Source organism: Rousettus aegyptiacus, unplaced genomic scaffold (assembly GCF_014176215.1).
Source record: "Rousettus aegyptiacus isolate mRouAeg1 unplaced genomic scaffold, mRouAeg1.p scaffold_m13_p_13, whole genome shotgun sequence".
Lineage (NCBI taxonomy): Eukaryota > Metazoa > Chordata > Mammalia > Chiroptera > Pteropodidae > Rousettus > Rousettus aegyptiacus.
The window spans coordinates 13,136,636-13,156,969 of NW_023416288.1; the positions used below are offsets into that span (position 1 = coordinate 13,136,636).

The window sequence follows — 20,334 nt, forward strand, 5'->3', positions numbered from 1 at the left end:
GATAGTTTTATTTTTTATTTGCTATATGCAGGAGGCATGATGCTTCTACAGGAGCCTTGTGATGTGGTGACTGAGAATGCAGCTTCCTGAAAGGTTAAGTTCACCAATAAAGGACCAAACATAAGTCCAACTAGTCTTGACCTCTCAATTAAGGAAGAAATTCCCACTGTAGTGTTAGCACAACATACCTACAGACTATTGAACTGGTTTGCCTGCATTCATACCAGCAGAGCAATTGTAATAGTGGAAGCTTAAGATTTCCCAAGAAGAAACAACTAAACAAGGATTAACACTTTGGTGACTCACTAACTGGGGGTGGGCTCCCAGAGCTGGGTCAGTGGTAATGGGAGTGGCAGGCATTATCAGTAAGAGCCACGCCTTTGCTTATGGAAGAGAGCCAGGGGCTAGATACCAGAAAATCATTGATGAAAGCCAAATATGAAAGCACTGGAGGTGAGGATAAGAGTCAAAGCCAGGGAGCCTGGAGTTCAAGGTTAGAGAGAGAAGGCAAAGCAGAAGGAGGTGGGGAGGGAATAGCAGGCCTCTCCTGGGAGCCTGCTTAGAAATCTGGCAGGAGTTTGTGGCTTACCTTTATACAACAGGAATTGAGAGTTCACTTAGAAGAATCAGCCTGGCTCCAAAGGCCCATGACAGGGTAGGGGTCAACTTTATATTCAGCATTTTCTGAGCTACAAATTCCAGATGTTCTACCCGATTATCTCCATATATTTGTCTGACTACGGGAGACAGTGCAAGGTTTCTACAGTGTGGTCACTGTATCAAGAAGGATTACAATCTTTACTTGTCCAGTGTTTCCCATTATGGGAATATTAGTTTAGCCACTTGAAGGATAGTCTTTAATTACTAATTTAAGAAAGTGTGCTCACCACTGTTCCAGACAAGGGGTCGTAGAATCGCTCGAGGAGCTGGACCACCGTGCTCTTCCCACAGCCACTGCTGCCCACCAGGGCCAGCGTCTGGCCCTTCTTCACCTGCAGGCTCAGCCCCTGAAGCACTGGGATGTCTGGCCGCGTGGGATAGTTGAACCTGACTTCATTAAATGTCACATGTCCTTCGAAGTTACCCTAAAAATTTTTTTAATGTTGCTATTATAATCGATCTGAAAATTATTGTAAAAAAAGCTATTATTTCAAGGAAACCTTACCAAAAACTAGGAGAGAAACATAAAATTCACATTCAGTACAAATGCTGGTACCAGTTTTAGTGATAGGAAGTTATAGAAGATACAGATAGGGTTTAGTTTAGATAGTCATATTACAGAGAGTTGTTATCTAACCTCAGTTTCTGGGTCATTTAAGACCAGTATTTAGCTTTCTTAAATGATGATTTTGAGGCTGGATGCAAATCAGTAGCCAAAGGCTCAGAAGCTTGGGAAATTAGAACAGTTGCTACCTACAGTCTCAGTGGACAGCCCTTGTCTCAAGCCCTGGCAGACTCTTTCTATCTCCTTCTGGGCATAGCAATTTTCTTACATGAAATACCTGACAAAGTCTCCAAAAGATTGTGTAAGACTCCATTTCTTTATCCATAGTGTATTTTTTGTGTGTGTGTGCATTGAAACATGCCAAGGCTTGTGTCATGCTAAGAACACTTAGATCTAAGTTTGGGTTAACTTTGGAGATAGTAGAATATAGGATTAGTACTCTTACTGTGAATAAAGTGGCCTCCTTACCAATTATAACTCAGTCACTATAAAATGTTATTAAAGCCAAATTGCTAATTGCATATGCATTATACACGGAGCTTGATGCAGAAATGACTAACAGTTTGCATGAAATTTATCAAGTTCCAGTATATCTGGATTTTTTATTTTTTTTACTTTTTGATGTGAACTTCAAAATCCTTGAAACATCCTATAAAATTTTAAAATGCCAGGAAAGTTGGTCAAATATTAGCCCTACAAATATCATAAAGACAAATCAATGTCAGTGGAATCTCTTCAAATTCATTCTGTGGTTACAATTTAACAGACAGCAAACCTTTAGGATAAAATTAACCGAGTACTATGCAGGCAGCAGAGAACTCACAGGGCGCAGACCTTCTTCACTATAGCTGTCAATCAAAGGCTGTCTTTCAAACAGCATGAATAAGTGGGCTGCAGAGAGTTTGGCTTTAGCATAGTCTGGAGCAAAGGAACTAGCATGTCCAAGAGCCACTGCACCAAACACAATTGCTGAAAACACCCTAGACCGGAAGAAGAAGAAGAATTAAAATATTAGCTTAGATAATTAACTCCATGACGTTTGAAAGTCTAAAAGCATACCGCTAACCAGTATTGATTTTTTGTTTTACCCCCACCTCACACAACATTTCCATGGAATTCCAGTAACAAAGGAAAGTTAGAGGAAAGGAGGATCACTGCTGAGGGTTTTTTTTTTTTCCTCTATGGGCTTCTGGCTTCCCTTGAGTCTCTAATTCCCTAGAGTTAATGTAACTTTGAAAAGTTCTTCTCATTTATAAAGTGGCTTATAACTGAATCTGATTTGTGATCGCGAGTAATTTTAATAGCTAGTCGTACCCTTTGGAGAGCTGAGGGAACTAAAGCTCAGATGGGCTTGATCAGCACCAGCAAGGAGTGATGTTTCCTATTGATTTACGGCCTTGACTTCCAGTTTGTGGTTTCTACAGTCCTACACAAATGACAGTAATCAGTGTAGTAAAGAATTTTTATTAGGGAAAATAAGCCTTTACTAGAAATAGCGTTTTTCTTGCAATTAAAATAATTATTGACACTGCCCTGAAAAAACAACTGTTCTAAGCTATTTTCAGTTACATATTCTTTAAAGAATGAATATAGAGTATAACAGCTTTTAGGAAGGGTTAAAGATTCTGAGGATTTACATTTCCACAAAGTTATTTATTTCTGACATCAAAGCTCCCCCAGCGAAAGGGGAGAGGAGGACAATTTCTATCTAATAATAATGGAGAACTTAAATATTTTATCTCCCAAACTTCTAAATCTAAGGTATTAAAATGTGTTTTAAGTACATGGGGACAAGAATGGTAGGTATAGTAAGTCTCTCCTCTAAGTACGCGGTAAGGTTGGTTACCAAAAATTAAATTTTAAAATAGTGATGAACAACTGACATATAGCTGCCTAACTTTTCTGCATAGCCTATCATCAGGCTTTTAGCATGAAAGATTAAAAACACTGTCATCCAATTATCTAGAATTTAATATTTTAATGGTAAAAACAACAAAAAAGCAGGACCAATTTTCTCAGTGATATTTTTCTAGACAATAAAAAATGACTCCAAGTTGTAATTCCCCGAGCTGGATATTTCTGTTTGACCCTCCAAAACCACTTTTACTCTGTACCCACCTCTATTTTGTACCATCACAGCCTGTTGAGAAGCTGACCTTCATGGAATGCATCAAAAGATTTTCTTGTCCTCTGGCTTCTGATGGAATTTGGCAATGAAAGTCGCTAGCAGGGGATAGGAAGGCTAGAGGAGGGTGAGGCCAGGGTATTTGGTTGGCTTCTTCCTTGTCAGATTATTGTGTTGTTGGTGTCCCTCCACTGAAGACCACAGAAGGTCCTTACACTGAGTTATGAAAACCTTTCTCTCCTCTTGCCCTTTAGGTTTAGGATCTTAGCAGTTCCTAGCTGGGAACCAATGAGGTGTTAGCCCCCCTGGGTGCTGCTGTCCTTAACACTTCTCACACCTTTGTAAATACATCCTTTAGCAAACTTTCCCCTGTTATCCCATTTGCAATGCCATTTGTTTCCTGTTGAGATCCTGACTGATACAAAGATTATATGTAACTTTTTCATGGTTATTTTAATTTTGGATGCAAATAAAAGCCCTTAAGCACTTTTACTTTCTTTGTCTTGGCTGTTCAAAAAACTTCACTAGTGCTTTAAAATCATCCCATTGGAATAAAAATATGCCAACTGATCTTAAAAAGAATAGCTTTCCTTTCTCAAGACTAGACTGCAAGCTAATTGAATGTACTTAGCATATTTTGAAAGGTGGAATGCATCAATTCATAAAGACCAGAGGCTAGTCTTGAGAACCAATAAAATAAGAAAGGCTGATAGCAAATATTGGCAGGGTCATCCCAAGCCTGGTTACTAGAGAGACTTTGCCAGACTTCAGTCAAGTATTCCCAGCCCATTGTCAAGGCCAGCTGTGGGTGCGGATAAATAGCAAGTGATTTAACCCTCAGTTTTGAGTCTATGGTCACCAGCGACTTTCTAATTATGATTTATTTCTGCCCACATTCTACAATAAGAAAATTTGGTGTCCTCTTGACTAGAGTTCTATGTACTACTAAAATTCTGGTTTATGATTTTTTTCATAAGCTGAGTTAATTTTAGCCCACTCAAATAATTAAACTGTACTTGGAGAATTGACAATATCAGACTTCTGTGGTTGATTCAACTCATAATTCATCTTTGAACAAAAGGGGTTTTTTTCATGCTCTAAACTTTTGCGTAGACCTATTCAAATCCTATTATAAAATAATCTTAATATTTTTAAAGTTACTTACAGAATAACATCTCTGAAGAGCATATGTCCATTCACAATGAGATAGGCACCAAATCGAAAACAACCAGCATAGGAAAAATACATAAATGCTTGTGAAATACTAAAAGTAATTCCATAGATGTGTGCCTTTCGCACAGAATTCCTGAAAAGCAAATTAGTGTATTCATTAACCATCTCTTCGAGCACTCTTAGCACTGTGGTATGGAAAGAGCACAGCTTCTAAGTCTAGTTGACCTGGACTTAAATTCTGCCTCCAGTTATAGTTGAGTAAGTGACTTAACCTTTCTATACATCTCTCCTGATTTGTACAATGGTGACAATCAGTATGATGTGGAATTGTTTTGAGAACTAAATAATATAAATGTCTAGCATTAGTACGTAGCTCATAGTGTTATTCAACTGATAGTTGCTATTATAACATGTTGATATCTGATAACTCAGAAATTCAAACTCTGTGATGTAAACATGATTATTGTGTCAAAAATATCAAGGATGTCAAAGTTAGAATTAAAGTTTGAATTGTCTGAATGTGATTTCTTTAATATTACCTGTCTTCTGTGACTAGTTAGAGTCTCTTATGTCAAAATTCATGTTTCAGATTCAGAAAAGTAGGGTCACTGAGGTTTCAACAGACACATATTGGAAGTTCTTCCCTGAGCTTGGTCCGACCAGGTCCAATATAAATTTTTTGTACCATTTCTAATTAGACCTTACGCTCTACTCTATTAGTATAGCTACTTTATTATTATAAATCTTCTAAAATAACAATTTATTTACTCTCAGATTAGAAGGAAGGCATTTTCCAAGAGGGAAAATTCAAAGTATTACCGATTTGGATGGTTTAACTTATGTGCTGTAAGCGTGGCATTAAAATATTTAATATTACTGAAAATTTACACTGCTACTGAATCTTTAAATTATAATCAAATTAGAAACTAGTTCCAGCTTTCTATTATTCCCTAATTCTCATGAAGTTTAAAACAAACCATAAGGTCACAGATAACAACACATATATATTTATATGTTGAACATCAAATGGACAGAAAAATATAGTTGCATGAAGTATATACATACATAAGGGGAGGAAATAAATTGAGAATTTCAACTATCCTTTTTCAAATTTGTAAATGCTCAAACTGTAGTACTAGTCTACAGGGTTGTAATCTAAATTGTATTTAATTTTGTTGGTGTTAAAATATATTCATTTACAAAAACAGGCCTTGGTTGGAAACAAATGGCAAATAGTGCCACTGGAAGTTTCTTGAATTACTCAAGTATAAACCAGTAGAATAGGCTATGTGTCTTTATTTTCAGAGCAGGTTGGTCCTCATCCAGAGAAAAAATGGAATACAGTAGTCCCCCTTATTCATAGCGTTATGTTCCAAGGCTTCTAGTGGATGCCTGAAATCACAGATAGTACTGAACCCTATATATTTTACATTTTTTCCCTATATATACATATTTATGATAAAGTTTAATTTATAATTAGGCATTGTAAGATATTAACAACTAATAAAACTAATAATAAAATAGAACAATTATAAAATATACTGTAAGAAAACTTATGTAAATGTGGTCTCTCAATATATCTTATTGTGCTGTACTTCTCCTTCTTATAATGATGTGAGGTGATAAAAATGCCTCATTAAGAAACTAGACCACCTTCTTACACCGTATACAAGAAAAGACTCAAAATGGATTAAAGACTTAAATGTAAGACCTGAAATCATAAAACTTCTAGAAGGAAACATAGACAATAAACTCTCTGATATTGCTAACAGTAATTTATTTTCAGACATATCTCCTTGGACAAAGGAAACAAGAGAAAAAAATAAACAAATGGGACTATATGAAACCAAAAAGTTTTTGTACAGTAAAGGAAACTATCGACAAAACAAGAAGACAACTGACTGAATGAAAGATAATCATTTATGATACATCTGATAAGAGATGAATATCCAAAATATATAAAGAACTCATACAACTCAACAACAAAACAAACAATCCAATTAAAAAATGAGCAGAAGACCTGAACAGATATTTCTCCAAAAAAGAAATATAGATAACCAATAGACATATGAAAAGATGCTCAAAATCACTAATCATCAGAGAAATGCAAATTAAAACCACAATGAGATATCGCCTGACACCTATCATCAATAAATCAGAGAACAAGTATTGGCGAGGATGTGGAGAAAAGAGAACTCACATACACTGTCGGTGGGATTGCAAACTGGTACAGCCACTATGGAAACAGTCTGGAGGCTTATCAAAAAATTAAAAATGGATATACCTTTTGACCCAGCAATTGCACTTCTGGGTATTTATCCAAGGAAAACCAAAACAATAATTCATAAAGATCTATGCACCTGTATGTGCATGTCAGCACAATTTACAATAGCCAAGGTATGGAAACAACCTAACTACTCATCAACAGACAATTGGACAAAAAAGTTATAGTTCATATATACAATGGAATATTACTGAGTTATTAAAAAAAAAATGAAATCCTACCATTTACAACAACATGGATGGACCTAGAGTTTATTATACTGAGTGAAATGTCAGACAGAGAAAGATAAATATCATATGATTTCACTTATATGCAGAATCTAAGAAATAAAAAGAGCAAACTAGTCAAAAACAGCCTCACAAATATAGAGGACAATCTGATGACAGCCAGGGGGGTTGGGGAGCTGGAGGCTGGGAGAATGGGGTGAAGAGTTGAAAAAGTACAAATTAGTAGTTGACAGATGATCATGGGCATGGGGAGCACGGCATAGGGAATGCAGTTAGCATTGATGTAATGGCTATGTGGAGGCCCAGAGGAGAGACAGAGCAATTAGGGGGTTCATTTTATAAACTATATGAACATCTAACCAATGTACTGTGTACTTGAAACTAAAAATAAAATAAAATTTAAAAAAATTTTAACAGCTTCTAAATGTAAAAAAAAAAAAAATGCCTCACTAAGTCAAAAACTTTTACCTTTCCACTTAAAGGAAGCACTTTCCAGCTTCTCTTTGACATATTAAAATTGCCAGGATCACTACTCTTGAGCTGTGTGGCTACTATTAAGTAAAATAAGAGTTACATGAACACAAGCACTGCAATAGCACAATGGTCTATCTGATAACCAAGACTGCTACTAAGTGACTAACGGGTAGGTAGTGTATACAGCGTGGGTATTCCAGAAAAGGGATGATTCATGTTCTGGATTCCTGGGTAGGGCAGAGCAGGATGGTGTGAGATTTCATCACACTACCCAGAGTGGAGCTCAATTTAAAACTTATGAAATAGGTGAAGTCCAAGATGGTGGCACAGGAAGATCCTGAACTCACTTCCTACCACAGATGACACACCAAACTTACAACTACACGTGGACCATTTCCCTTGGAAAATTATCTAAAAACTAGTTAAACTGCTGCTTTCCACCTCAAAGGATAAAAGGACCACATCAAGACAGAAGAGGCAGAGAAACGCTCTCACAAATACCCACCCCTGGTGTGGTAGCACTCAGTAGGGTGCAACCTCACCAGACAGACACTTCTAGAAGAACAAAGAGTTGGTGCTCCATATCGGGCACACCAACCCTAAGTTGTCCACTGGAGAAATGAGTTCTTGAAACATCTGGCTTAGAAAACCAGTGGAGCCAATGTTGACATCTAGGGGACCTGAAGTGCTATGGGAAACAGACTCCCCTCTTAAAGGGCTCATGTGTGGTCACACTCACACAAAGACCTACCCTGACCACAAAAAAACCCAAAAAAACCAAAAAACAAAAACAAAAACAAACAAACAAAAAACAAAGAAAGAAAACAACAACAACGACAACAACAACAACAAAACCTAACAAAAAATTATCAGTTGGAAAAGTGCCCAGACTACATGTAAACCTAAAACCATTGGCTGGAAAGGAGGGGTACAGTTGAAAAGCTCCCCAAAGACAGAGGAGCTGGTGGATGCCATTATTGCACTGTCTACCTAACCTGCTAACTCAGGTGGGTGAGTGAGGGAGACACTATCTCACTGCCTTGCTGAAACCAGAGAAGAGTATAAGGGGTTACAATACCCTCCCACTCCTTGGAAGCAGTAGGTGATTGGGAATGTTGGGCATTCTCCCGCGCCTTAGCTGAAGTCCGCCAGTGCCAGTGATTGCAAACTTCCCACGCCCACCTGCTGAGGCTGGAAAACAGTTGTGGCATTCTCTCATCCCCAGCCTAAAGCCTGCATACACACAAACAAAGCACTCTCTAGCTGCACTGCTGAAGCCCATGGGCATAGGCAGTGGAGATGTTTTCCCAAAGTCTTCCTGAAAGCAGCAAGCAAGCCCCACCCCCTACACTATATAGCTACTTTGCTAAAGCCAGAGGGGTGTGCAATCCACACAGGCGATACCCAGTGATGCCTGACACTGTGGCTAAGAGGACTGGCATAACTGAGCTCCACTGGACTGTAAAAATTCAAAAGACAGTTGTTGGCAGATCGCCACCTCCAGGGCACTGCATAAACAGCAAACTAAAACCCAACGCCTATTAGCCTGGAGCTTCAGCTTGGAAAAACAGGCTTCAGGTTTCCCACATACCTAGGAGCTAAAGGAGGTGCTTTCAGGGAATGAAAGCAAAGCTACAACACCCTTGCACACCTTCTTGGCCTCATTACAGCTCAAAGAGACATGAGACTTGTGAAAGCTTAACACTTGTTTAGGGTCCCAATTTGGGCAACTGTCGCCCAGGGGACACCTCCAGGTCTCCTGATCTGGAGGCCAGCAGGGACAAAGATTGTAGCCCAACAGGACTATGTAAGTTTGTATACCATAAAAGCTGCTGCCTGAGGGGTGTGCAATCCACCCCTCCAATCAGCCTGAAACAAGGGGCAAAATGAGATTTCTTCCCTTGTAACACTGACAGGTCCTGGTACACTACCAACATTGAAGGCATATAATGAATAACTTATCAAGACTAGACAATCACAAAGGTTCAAGAGACAACCAAGAACTAGGGCAAAGGTGAATGAGAAAGATCATTGCCCACACAAAGCCACTCCTTCAACATTGAGAAAGATAGCTATTTACCTAATACATAGAAACAAACACAGAGAGTCAAGCAAAATGAGAAAACAGAGAAATATGTTCCAAATTAGAGGACAAAACAAAATCCTAGAAAAAGACTTTAAGAATATGGAGAAAAGTAATCTACATGATAAAGAATTCAAAGTAATGGTCATAAAGATGCTCACTGATGTTAGACAAAGAACGGATGAACACAGAGAAAACTTCAACAAAGAGATAGAAATGTAATAAAGTACCAAACAGAACTTATAACTAAACTGAAGAACACATTAGAGAGATTCAGCAGCAGAATGGGTGAAATAGAAACATGATTCAGAGAATAGGAAAATAAAGCAATGAAAATCACCCAGAGTAAACAGCAAAATGAAAAACATAATTTTAAAAGTGAAAATCATTAAGGGATCTCTAGGACAACATTGAGCATAATAATAGCATTATTGGCGTTCCAGAAGAAGAAGAAGAAGAAGAAGAAGAAGAAGAAGAAGAAGAAGAAGAGAAAAAGGGCCAGAAAAATTATTTGAAGAAATAATGGCTAAAAATTACTCTAATTTGGTGAAGGAAACAAACATCCAGGTCCATGAATCCCAGATAGTTCCAAATAAGATGAGCCCCAAAAAAAAAAAACACACAGACACATTATAATTAAAGTAGTAAAAGTTAAGGATAAAGACAGAATCTTAAAAACAGCAAGAGTAAAACAATTTATTGCATGCAAAAGAAACCCTATAAAGCTATCAGCAAATTATTTTCAGCAGAAATTTTACAAACCAAAAGCATGTGGCATAACATATTTGAAGTACTGAAAGTGAAAAAAAATTACCAAGAATTCTCTGCCCAGCAAAGTTATCATTCAGAATTGAAGGGGAGATTAAAAGTTTCTCAGGTAGGCAAAAGGTAAAGAAGTTTATAACCATTAAACTAGCTTTACAAAAAATGTTAAAGGGACTTCTCTAAGCTAAGATAGAAAAGAAATTAATAAGAAAAAAATCATAGAAAAGTAAAGATTACACCAGAAAAGCTAAATAAAGGTAGCAGATCAATCATTTATATATCAAGCATGAAGGGTAAAAGACAAAAGTAATAAAATTAATTTTAAAATATAACAATTAGTTAAGGGATACATAAAATAATATGTAAAATATGTCATAAAATATAAAATGGTAGGGGATAAAAATGTAAAGTGTTGGAATGTGCTTAAATTTGGGTTTTTATCATCTTAAAAGACCCTGTTATATACATAAGATGTTATATGTAAACCTCGCAGTAACCATGAAGAAAAAAACTTATAGTAAATACACAAAACAAGAAAAGTACCTAAACACAAGTCTAAAGAAAGCCATCAAGCCACAAAGAGAGATAAAGAGAAGATGGAAGGAACTGAGAGGAACTCCCCCAAATAGTCAGAAAACAATTACAAAATGGCAATGAGCATATGCCTATCGATAATTACTTTAACTATGAATGGACTAAATTCTCCAATCAGAAGATATAGGGTGGATGAATGGATAAAAATACAAGACCCATCTACATGCTGCTGAGAGAGACTTACCTCAAAACCAAAAACACACACAGACTGAAAGTAGAGGAATGGAAAAAGATATTCCTTACAAATGGAAATGAAAAGGAAGCTGGGGTAGCAATAGTTATATCAGACAAAATAGACTTTAAAATAAAGAATGTAACAAAGACAAAAAAGAGCATTATATAATGAATGGTAAAGGAGTTGATCCAATAAGACGATATAACATCTATAAATATTTATGCAACAACACAGGAATATCTAAATATATAAAGCAAATATTAACAGAAATAAAAGGAGAAATTGACCACAACACAATAATAGTAGGGAACTTTAATATCTCACTTACATCAATAGGTAGATTTTCCAGACACATCATAATTAACAGAAAATCATGAAACATTAGCCTTAAAGAACACAGTAGAGCAGGTGAATTTAATTGACATATACAGAACATTCCATCCAAAAGCCACAGAATACATACTCTTCAAGTACTCATGGAACATTCTCCAGGATAGATCACATTAGGCCACAAGTAAGTCTCAATAAATTTAAGAAGATGAAATCATATCATGCATCAAACACAACAAATGGTTGCAAAATTAGAAATCAATTACAAGAAAGAAACTACAAGAAACACAAACATGTGGAAACTAAACTACATGCTATTAAATGACCAATGAGTCAATGAAGAAATCGGAGAAAAATTTAAAAGTGCCTTGAGACAAATAAAAGTGTAAACACAATTTTCCAAAATCTTTGGGATGCAGCAAAAGCAGTTCTAAGAGGGTAGGTTATGGTGATACAGGCCTATGTCAAGAAACAAGAGAAATCTCGGTTTAAAGTTACATCTAAAGGAACTAGAAAAAGAAGAACATACAAAGCCTAAAATCAGGAGAAAGAAGGAAATTGTAAAGACCAGAGCAGAAATAAATGAAATAGAGACCAAAAAAAATAAGAAAAAAATCAATAAAACTAGGAGCTGATCCTTTGAAAACACATTTTATAAACCCTTAGACAGTCTCATCAAGAAAAACAAGAAAAGGCCCAAATAAATAATTCAGAAATGAAAGAGGAGAAATTACAACTGATACATGGAAATAGAATGGATCATGAGAGAATACTATCAACAATTATACGGCAATGAATTGGACAAATAGATAAATTCCTAGAAACATATAACCTTCTAAGACTGAATCATGAAGAAATAGTAAATCTGGATAGACCAATAACCAGTAATAAAATTGAATCAGTTATCAAAACCTCTCAACAAACAAAAGTTCAGGTCCCCATGGCTTTACATGTGAATTCTACCAAACATTTAAAGAAGAGTTAAGACCTAGCCTTCTCAAATTATTCCCAAATATTGAAGAGAAACAAAAATTTCCAAACTCATTTTAAACGCCAGCATTACCCTGATACCAAAACTAAGCAAAGACGCTACTAAATTAATTAACTAATTAATTAATTAATTAAATTACAGGCCAATATCCTTGATAAACATAGATGCAAAAATCCTCACAAAATATTAGCAAATCTAATTCAACAATACATGAAAAGGATCATTTGCCATGATCAAGTAGGATTTATTCCAGGGATGTAAGGATGGTTTAACCTCCTCAAATCAATCAATGTGATACATTGTGTTAACAAAATGAAGGATAAAAATTATATGATTATCTTAATAGATGCAGAAAAAACATTTGACAAAATTCAACATCCATTAGTGGTAAAATTCTCAACAAAGTGTGTATTAAGGAAACACACCTCAACATAGTAAAGGCTATATATGATAAGTCCACAGTTATAATCATCTTCAATGGTGAAAAGCTGAAGTCTTTTCCTCTAAGATCAGGAATAAGATAAGTATGTTTACTCTTTCCACTTTTATTCAACATAGTATTTGAAGTCTTAGCCACAGAAATTAGGCAAGGAGAAGAAATAAAAAGCTTTGGAAGTGGAAAGGAAAAAATGAAACTGTCATTATTTACAGATGACATGATACTACATAGAAAACCTTAATGACTCCACTGAAATATCATTAGAACTAATAAATGAATTCAGTAAAGTTACAGGATACAAAATTAATATACAATTTTAAAGAAATTTGTTGCATTTATATATGATAATAACAAATGATCAGAAAGAGAAATTAAGAAAACAATCCCATTTACAATTGCATCAAAAAGAATAAAATGCCTAGGAATAAATTTAACCAAGGATATGAAAGACCTATACTCTGATAAAACATTGAAGAAAGAAACTGAAAGTGACACAAATAAATGGAAGGCTATTCTATATTTACAGATGGGAAGAATTAACATTGTCAAAGTAATTATACTCCTCAAAGCAAGTTCAATGCAATCCCTATCAAAACACCAATGACATTTTTTTCTTTTTTTACAGAACTGGAACAAATAATCCTAAAATTATATTCGGGCCCACAAAAGGTCCCAAATAGCCAAATCAATATTAAGAAAGAACAAAGCTGGAGTTATCATATCCCCTTTACTTCAAAATATACTACAAAGCCATAGTAATCTAAACAGTATGGTACTAGCAAAAAAGCAGACACATATATCAATGGAACAGAATAGAAAGTTCAGAAATAAACCCACCCACATATGGTGAGTTAATCTACAACAAAAAAGGAAAGATTACACCATGGGGAAAAGACAGTCTCTTTACAAATGATGCTGTGAAATTAGACATGCAAAAGAATAAAACTGGACCACTATCTTACATCATATACAAGAATAAACTCAAAATGCATTAAAGACTTAAATACAAGACCTGAAACTATAAAAATCCTAGAAGAAGACGTAGAAAGTAAACTTTTGACATCAATCTTAGCGATATTATTTTGGATGTCTCTTCAGGCAAGGGCAAGAAAAGCAAAAATAAACAAGTGGAACTACATCAAACTAAAGAAGCTTTTGCACAGCAAAGAAAACCATCAACAAAATGAAAAAGTAACCTACTGAATGATTTATCCAATATATGGTTAGTATTCAAATATAAAAGAATTCATACACCTGAAACTAATATAATATTGTAATTCAATTATATTTCAATAAAAAATACAATAAAATTTGTGAATTGTTTATTCCTGTAATTTGCCATTTAATATTTCAGACCATGGTTGACTGTGGGTAACTGAAACTGTGGAAGGCAAAACTATGGATAAGGAGGGACTACTGTACTTTAATTAACCAAATAACAAGCCTCATCTTTGGTTCAGTCTACACAGTCTGAAGAAAATAAAGGTTTGAGCTATTCCTTAAACCAATGTTTATCCTGAACCATCCAGATGGCTTTTTATTTTATATTGCCTGCACTGATGAACAAACACTTGCATAGTCCTCTGTGCCTTTCAGTTCTTGGAGACCCAATCTATTGTTTTCACAGGATATGTAATAATCCAACCTTATGGCCCAGTCACATCAAAAAGCTACTATTTTCAATGAGATAATTATTGAAAAACGTCCTCTTCATAGTCATATTATTGGAACAGCAGAATTATATTCTCTTTTGGGGACAATAATTCAGCCTTAGAAAAGCACTAGGTACTTAATAACAATCATATGCTCATTACCTGTAAGCTCCATACAATTTTTCAACATACATTGATTCAAATTTTCTTTCCTGGGTCAAGGACACAACTGTCCTAATATTTTCTATTGCCTCTGTTGCAATCTGTAATGTAAAGTAGATCTGAATTAGAAATGGGGATTTTATTTCTGAAATAATGAAAAATATAAACCTTAGGGCTCTGTCAAATCCTGAAAATTATGTTGATGGTTTTAAAAATTCCTCCAATTTTTAAAGTAAAGGTATAATGTGCTCTTTAAGATCAACTCTGACAAAACTGTCAATCTTAAAAGCACCTCTAGTGGTGCCGAGTATGGTGGGCAAGTTTTTGTATCCCCAAGGATACTGACCAGCTTATGCAAGAATGGCTGGAGCAGGAGAAACCTGATTCTATTCCCAGCCCTGCCACCAAGCAGTTACTTAAGTGGCTTTAGTCACATCTCTATGTGGCTTTTGCTTTCTTCATAGGGTAGGTTCCTAGAGAATTAGGCTAAGCGATTTCTAAGGGCCCGCTGGAGGTGTCAATCATTTCCTTTGTGAGTATATCCCTCCCAAGAGAAATTGTTTGCCCGTAATTGGAAAGATGATTCAAATTGTAAATAACGTGATCCTGCCTTAAATCCCTGATTGAACCAGGGACAGACACCTGCCTGATCTAGGCCAATCAGATTCTGTTTCCTGGACTTGAGGCAACTGCTTGGACAGAGAAGTCCTGCGGATGCAAAAGCTAAGATCACCAGAGTACATTTGAATATGTAGCAAGAGAGAGTCACTATGGAAAACAGTATGGAGGTCCCTCAAACATTTAAAATAGAACTACCATATGACCCAGCAATCTGTGTAGAGAACCTCAGAGACAGTAGAGCTTATAGCTCTAAAATAGGAGATGCTGTTGACTTTCCGGTAACATAAACCGTGGATATCCCCTGTACTTCTATGTGTCCTTACATCATATCTCTTTTACCTAAACCAGTCAGCGCAGTTTTCTGATTCAGACAGCCAAACCACCTTGGAGTGATGTTAATTGTCTGTGGCAGCTAGTTAGTCTAAATCATAGATTGACAGTTGTCATCTAAACCATTTGCACAAGAAACTTAAGATTTTAATTTTAGGTTTTTGTTTTATCAGCTTTACAACTTTTACCTCACTTCTAAGCTTCTGTAACCAGATAAAAGCAAGATATTTGCTACTTTAGATATTTGGCTGAATAACCTTATATCTTTATTATAAATGAAAAATCTGACAGTAATAATAGAGAATACTTATTGAGCTTTTACTATATGTCAAGTATTACCTCATTTAACCCAGATGGTCTCATTTAGTCTCACAACAACCCTGTGAAATAAATATTATCATTCCTGCTTCCACGGATAAGGAACTGATACACAGAAAAGTTAAATGACTTGACTAAAGCTCTTGAGTTAATAAGTAGGCAAGCGAAGATTCTTTATCAGTTTATCTGATGCTGAGTACACGCTCTTAACCCATTATTTTATGCTACTCTCCCTGCTTTGTAATTTTACACTCAACACTTGATTAACTGCTTTAAGGGTTAGTTCTGGTTCAGCAGGTCCCTAAATGCAATAATCAGGCAGGGCCTGTGTCAAAAAGGTTGCTATGCAGCCTACCCCTCCCCCTTCCCAGCCTAGCCAACAACACCCTCGTTACACAGCCCTTTTTGAAAAATGAAAATGAAGAGAAACCCCACATCCCAATGTACTTGAACTATGATTACTCTGCACCCACATAAATGACAACTTTTCATTTTGAAAAAATAGTGGTGTGGGGAGTTTTCCAAGACTTCTTTCTAACCATTATTCTGTGTTAATCAAGAGTTGACTAAGTAAACAATATTGAACTATGATTAAATTGTTGATAATGAACATTTACTGGATTTCATTAACCAATGTCACAATAATAATAATAATATATATATATATATATATATAACCTAAAAACATTTAAAATTTCCAACTGCTCATATATATTTTTCAAGAAACACCTTATTAGGTTCAAGTAGTTACTAAAAATAATTTCAGGCTTGCCAATCTGAGTTATTCATTCTCTATTCATTCTCTGATCCCTGGAATGACAAAGTATTTATTAGCTGAAAAGAACTTGGGACATTATCTGGTACAATTTCTTATTTCATAAAAGTGGACTAGAGAAATTGGGGCCTTCTTCAATATCACATATGGTGAGTAGCAAGGCCAAGACTAATAACCTAACATATTTTTTGTTTGATATATTGCTCAATTCTAACTGCCCTACTCCTGCTGAAATGCTGGCAACTTTTAGTGTTATTGGCCATTTTTAATAGCATTAAGACTCTTTTATCTCAACTAGATTCAATATGCTTTCTTTCACGTAACTAGTCTAAGAAAAATTTATCTTCATTCTAACTACTGACAATTTTCCCTTCTGAAAAGTGAAAAGAAGCAGGGTTCAGAAGGAGAAAGCAAACCAAATGAAAGGCTGTTTTTTAGCAGTTGTGACAAACGGAAGTCAAGGAAATAATGCCCTAAAGTACTCACAGCCAGTAGCCAGCAGGATCTTCAAAAACTTTGGACACCCAGCACTTCTTAAGTCTGGGAACCATACACTGTTCTGGAGATCTCTGCCTCCAGGAGAGGACACAGGGTGAACAGGAGAAGGAAGCATCCTGATGGAAACTGGGGATGAGTGATACTACATTGAACTCAGCTGATGCTGGTTAAGACAGAAGGAGCGAGGATTTCATCGGATATAATTGGTTTGGTGGAAATACGCTTAGTTGGAATCCTAATCTCACCCCTTATATGCTACATAAATAGAGCAGTCACTCAACCTATGAATGCTTTCTTTGTGAGGTGGAGATGTTATCTGTCCCATTTCACATAAGTATAGCAAAGGCCACTTGCAGAAATGTTTGTGAGAGGGCTTTGTAAAGTGTGCTATAGAAACTATATCACAATTTATATTCATTAACTGCTTCATTTCCTAATATTTCAATGAAGGATAATATTTACATAAATAAGAGTTAAATTTTCCTGGCTGTAATATACATTTAAACATTTAAATTCATGTACATGTAAATAAAATGTTTATATATAGATTTATACACATCTTAACATATATAAAGGGGCTGTATAATAAAGAGCTTTGAACCTCAACCATGCCTTTAATTTGTTTCTCAAGTTCCACATTTCTAAAATTGGGGTAACATTAGTACCGGTTTTACAGGATTAATGTGAAGATATAATGAGTTGGAGCATATAAATACTTAGAGTAATTGGCACACAAGTGTTCACCCAACTGCCATTATAGTTAAGACTACAAACTGAAGCATTACTGCCAACTGGTGGCTGCCCACCTCAATTAGAGAAACCATAGCCAAGAAGAAAACTGTCTCTTAAGTACCAGTAAAGATCCTCCCTTGAACAATTCACTTGTATTCTCTGCCTTAAGGACTCCTTCTGTTAAATAGGGGTAACATTTGTTCTAATGATGGCATCAGAATATAAAGTAAAAGGTAAAATGAAATATAGGAATTCAGAGATTCTTTATGATAACCACACGTTCAGTGCTAAAAGCTTTATATCAAAGACCCCCTCAACCCCAGGGCCATGGACCAATACTGAGCAATGACCTGTTAAGACCTGGGCCACACAACAGGAGGTGAGCAGCAGGCCAGCAAGCAAAGCTTCATCTGTATTTACAGCTGTTCCCCATCAATAGCATCACCACCTCAGCTGCACCTCAGATCATTAGGTATTAGATTCTCATAGGAGTGCAAACCCTATTGTGAACTGTGCATTTGAGGGATCTAGGTTGCACGCTCTCTATGTAAATCTAGTGCCTGATGATCTGAGGTGGAGCTGAGGTGGTGATGCTAGCTAGGGAGTAGCTGCAAATACAGATTAACATTAGCAGAAAAATCTGACTACAAAGGGACCGTAACAAATCAATTGCTTGCAGACTCACATCAAAACTCCATCAGTGTGTGGCAAAAGATAATTTGCATCTGGTGGCAGGCTTTATAGTGGCAAGTGAATTAATGTACTTCGATTGTACAGCTGCATCTGGTAGCATCTGATTCTGCATAATGGTGAGTTGTATAATTATTCCATTATATATTACAGTGTAATAATGATGGAAATAAAGTGCACAATAAATGTAATGCTCCTGAATCATCCCGAAACCATCCCCACCCTCTAACCCCACCACAGGTCTGTGGAAAAATTGTCTTCTACGAAACTGGTTCCTGGTGCCAAAAAAGTTGGGGACCAATGCTTTACATTAGTCTATGTTCAAGTTCTAGGCATTATTAATACAGTAAACTATTTCATGCAGTGTTGACAATTATTAATTATAGTGAGCACATTTAACTATTAAAACGTGCATGTTATAATAAACAATTCAAATGAAACACATGTCTAAAAATACTCATACTCACTGAAGCCTTATTTGACCCACCTTTCCAGCAGTTTCCAGTTCTTTTTTATGTCTTTTGGCATTTCCAGCCAACATTTTCATTTCAACAATTCCTGATACAGCCATAATTGGAACAACCGATAACAGCAAAAGGGTTAATTGCCAACCATAAATAAATGATATGATAATACCAGTTCCAAGGTTGGCTGTGTTCTGTGCAATTAAAGCCAACCTGGTCCCAGTGGCCTGGAAGAAAGAGAGGCAGTTTTGTTTTAAGTTGCAAATCCATGAGCTGTAGGCTTAGGCTTCCTGGTCAGAAGATGAGAGGATTTTGAGTCTCCAGCTAACCTTGCTCCCTTTCATTACAATAAGTCCAAAATTCTTGTACTTAACTCATGAGGCTCTGCAGATTTTTCTTTGTTCATGTCTTTCACTTCTCATTCCTCCCCTGCCCACAGGAATTCAGCATTACAGAATTGAGTAATCAGATGCTCTGTTTTGGGAATAGGCTATGGGGTACACATGCTTTTTCATGAAGGCAAAGTTTACAGAGGAAACTAACCCCAGTGTACTCTGGTCATTTTAAAGACTGTTGGCTTCAAACGTATAAGAGGGAAATTTAAATACTCCGAGACCGTATGTTATAAAGTGTACATATCCTAAGAAACCATTCACTGTGAAGCATACATGAAGATGAATTACTACTTGTACCTTTCAGAAAACAGGGCTGTTATAGTGAACACTGCAGTTGACTTTCCCTGCTCTCCTGGGTTGTGTGGACTCAGTGAGCTTCACAGCAACAGACCACAGCTCCAGGTGCAGAGGGGGCAAGCCAGGGAGAGTGTGGCATTACCCAGAGACAGTCACTGGTTCAGGGTCTGGCATATGACCCAAATTAGCCCAAAACAGTTATGGGAAGGGTGTTCGGTTGTTGAGTTACAGGTGTGTACTCTCTTTTACTGGATGGGAAATGAGGAAGTTTGGGGTGCTGGTTGCTACTGGCAGCCATCCTAGGGCCATGAGGTAACAAGCCCTAGGATGAAGCCAGTGCTGAGGACTAAAAGCCACACAAGACAAAAGGAACCTGGGTCTTTTGTGACATATTTGAGCCAGTGGATCAATCAACCCTGAAGTCTAACCTTCCTCTTTACTGTTTAGGCAAGTTTGAGTTTTCCGTAATTTCCAGCTGAAAGCAACTTAATGGATGCAGCTATACTATATGTTTA

General features: G+C 36.4%; 1 protein-coding gene across 5 annotated transcripts in view; it reads right to left on the minus strand.

The window, feature by feature from the left end:
• Nucleotides 1–20,334, minus strand: part of ABCB4 (ATP binding cassette subfamily B member 4) — a 71,162-nt gene that overhangs the window by 4,413 nt on the left and 46,415 nt on the right. For all 5 annotated transcript variants that reach the window (XM_016148012.2, XM_016148011.2, XM_016148013.2 and 2 more), the window contains 5 exons: nt 19,151–19,354; nt 14,700–14,800; nt 4,516–4,656; nt 2,049–2,205; nt 888–1,085 (listed from right to left, as the gene is read on the minus strand). In XM_016148012.2, coding sequence (XP_016003498.2) covers nt 888–1,085; nt 2,049–2,205; nt 4,516–4,656; nt 14,700–14,800; nt 19,151–19,354 — 801 coding nt within the window. The remainder of the gene's footprint in view (nt 1–887; nt 1,086–2,048; nt 2,206–4,515; nt 4,657–14,699; nt 14,801–19,150; nt 19,355–20,334) is intronic.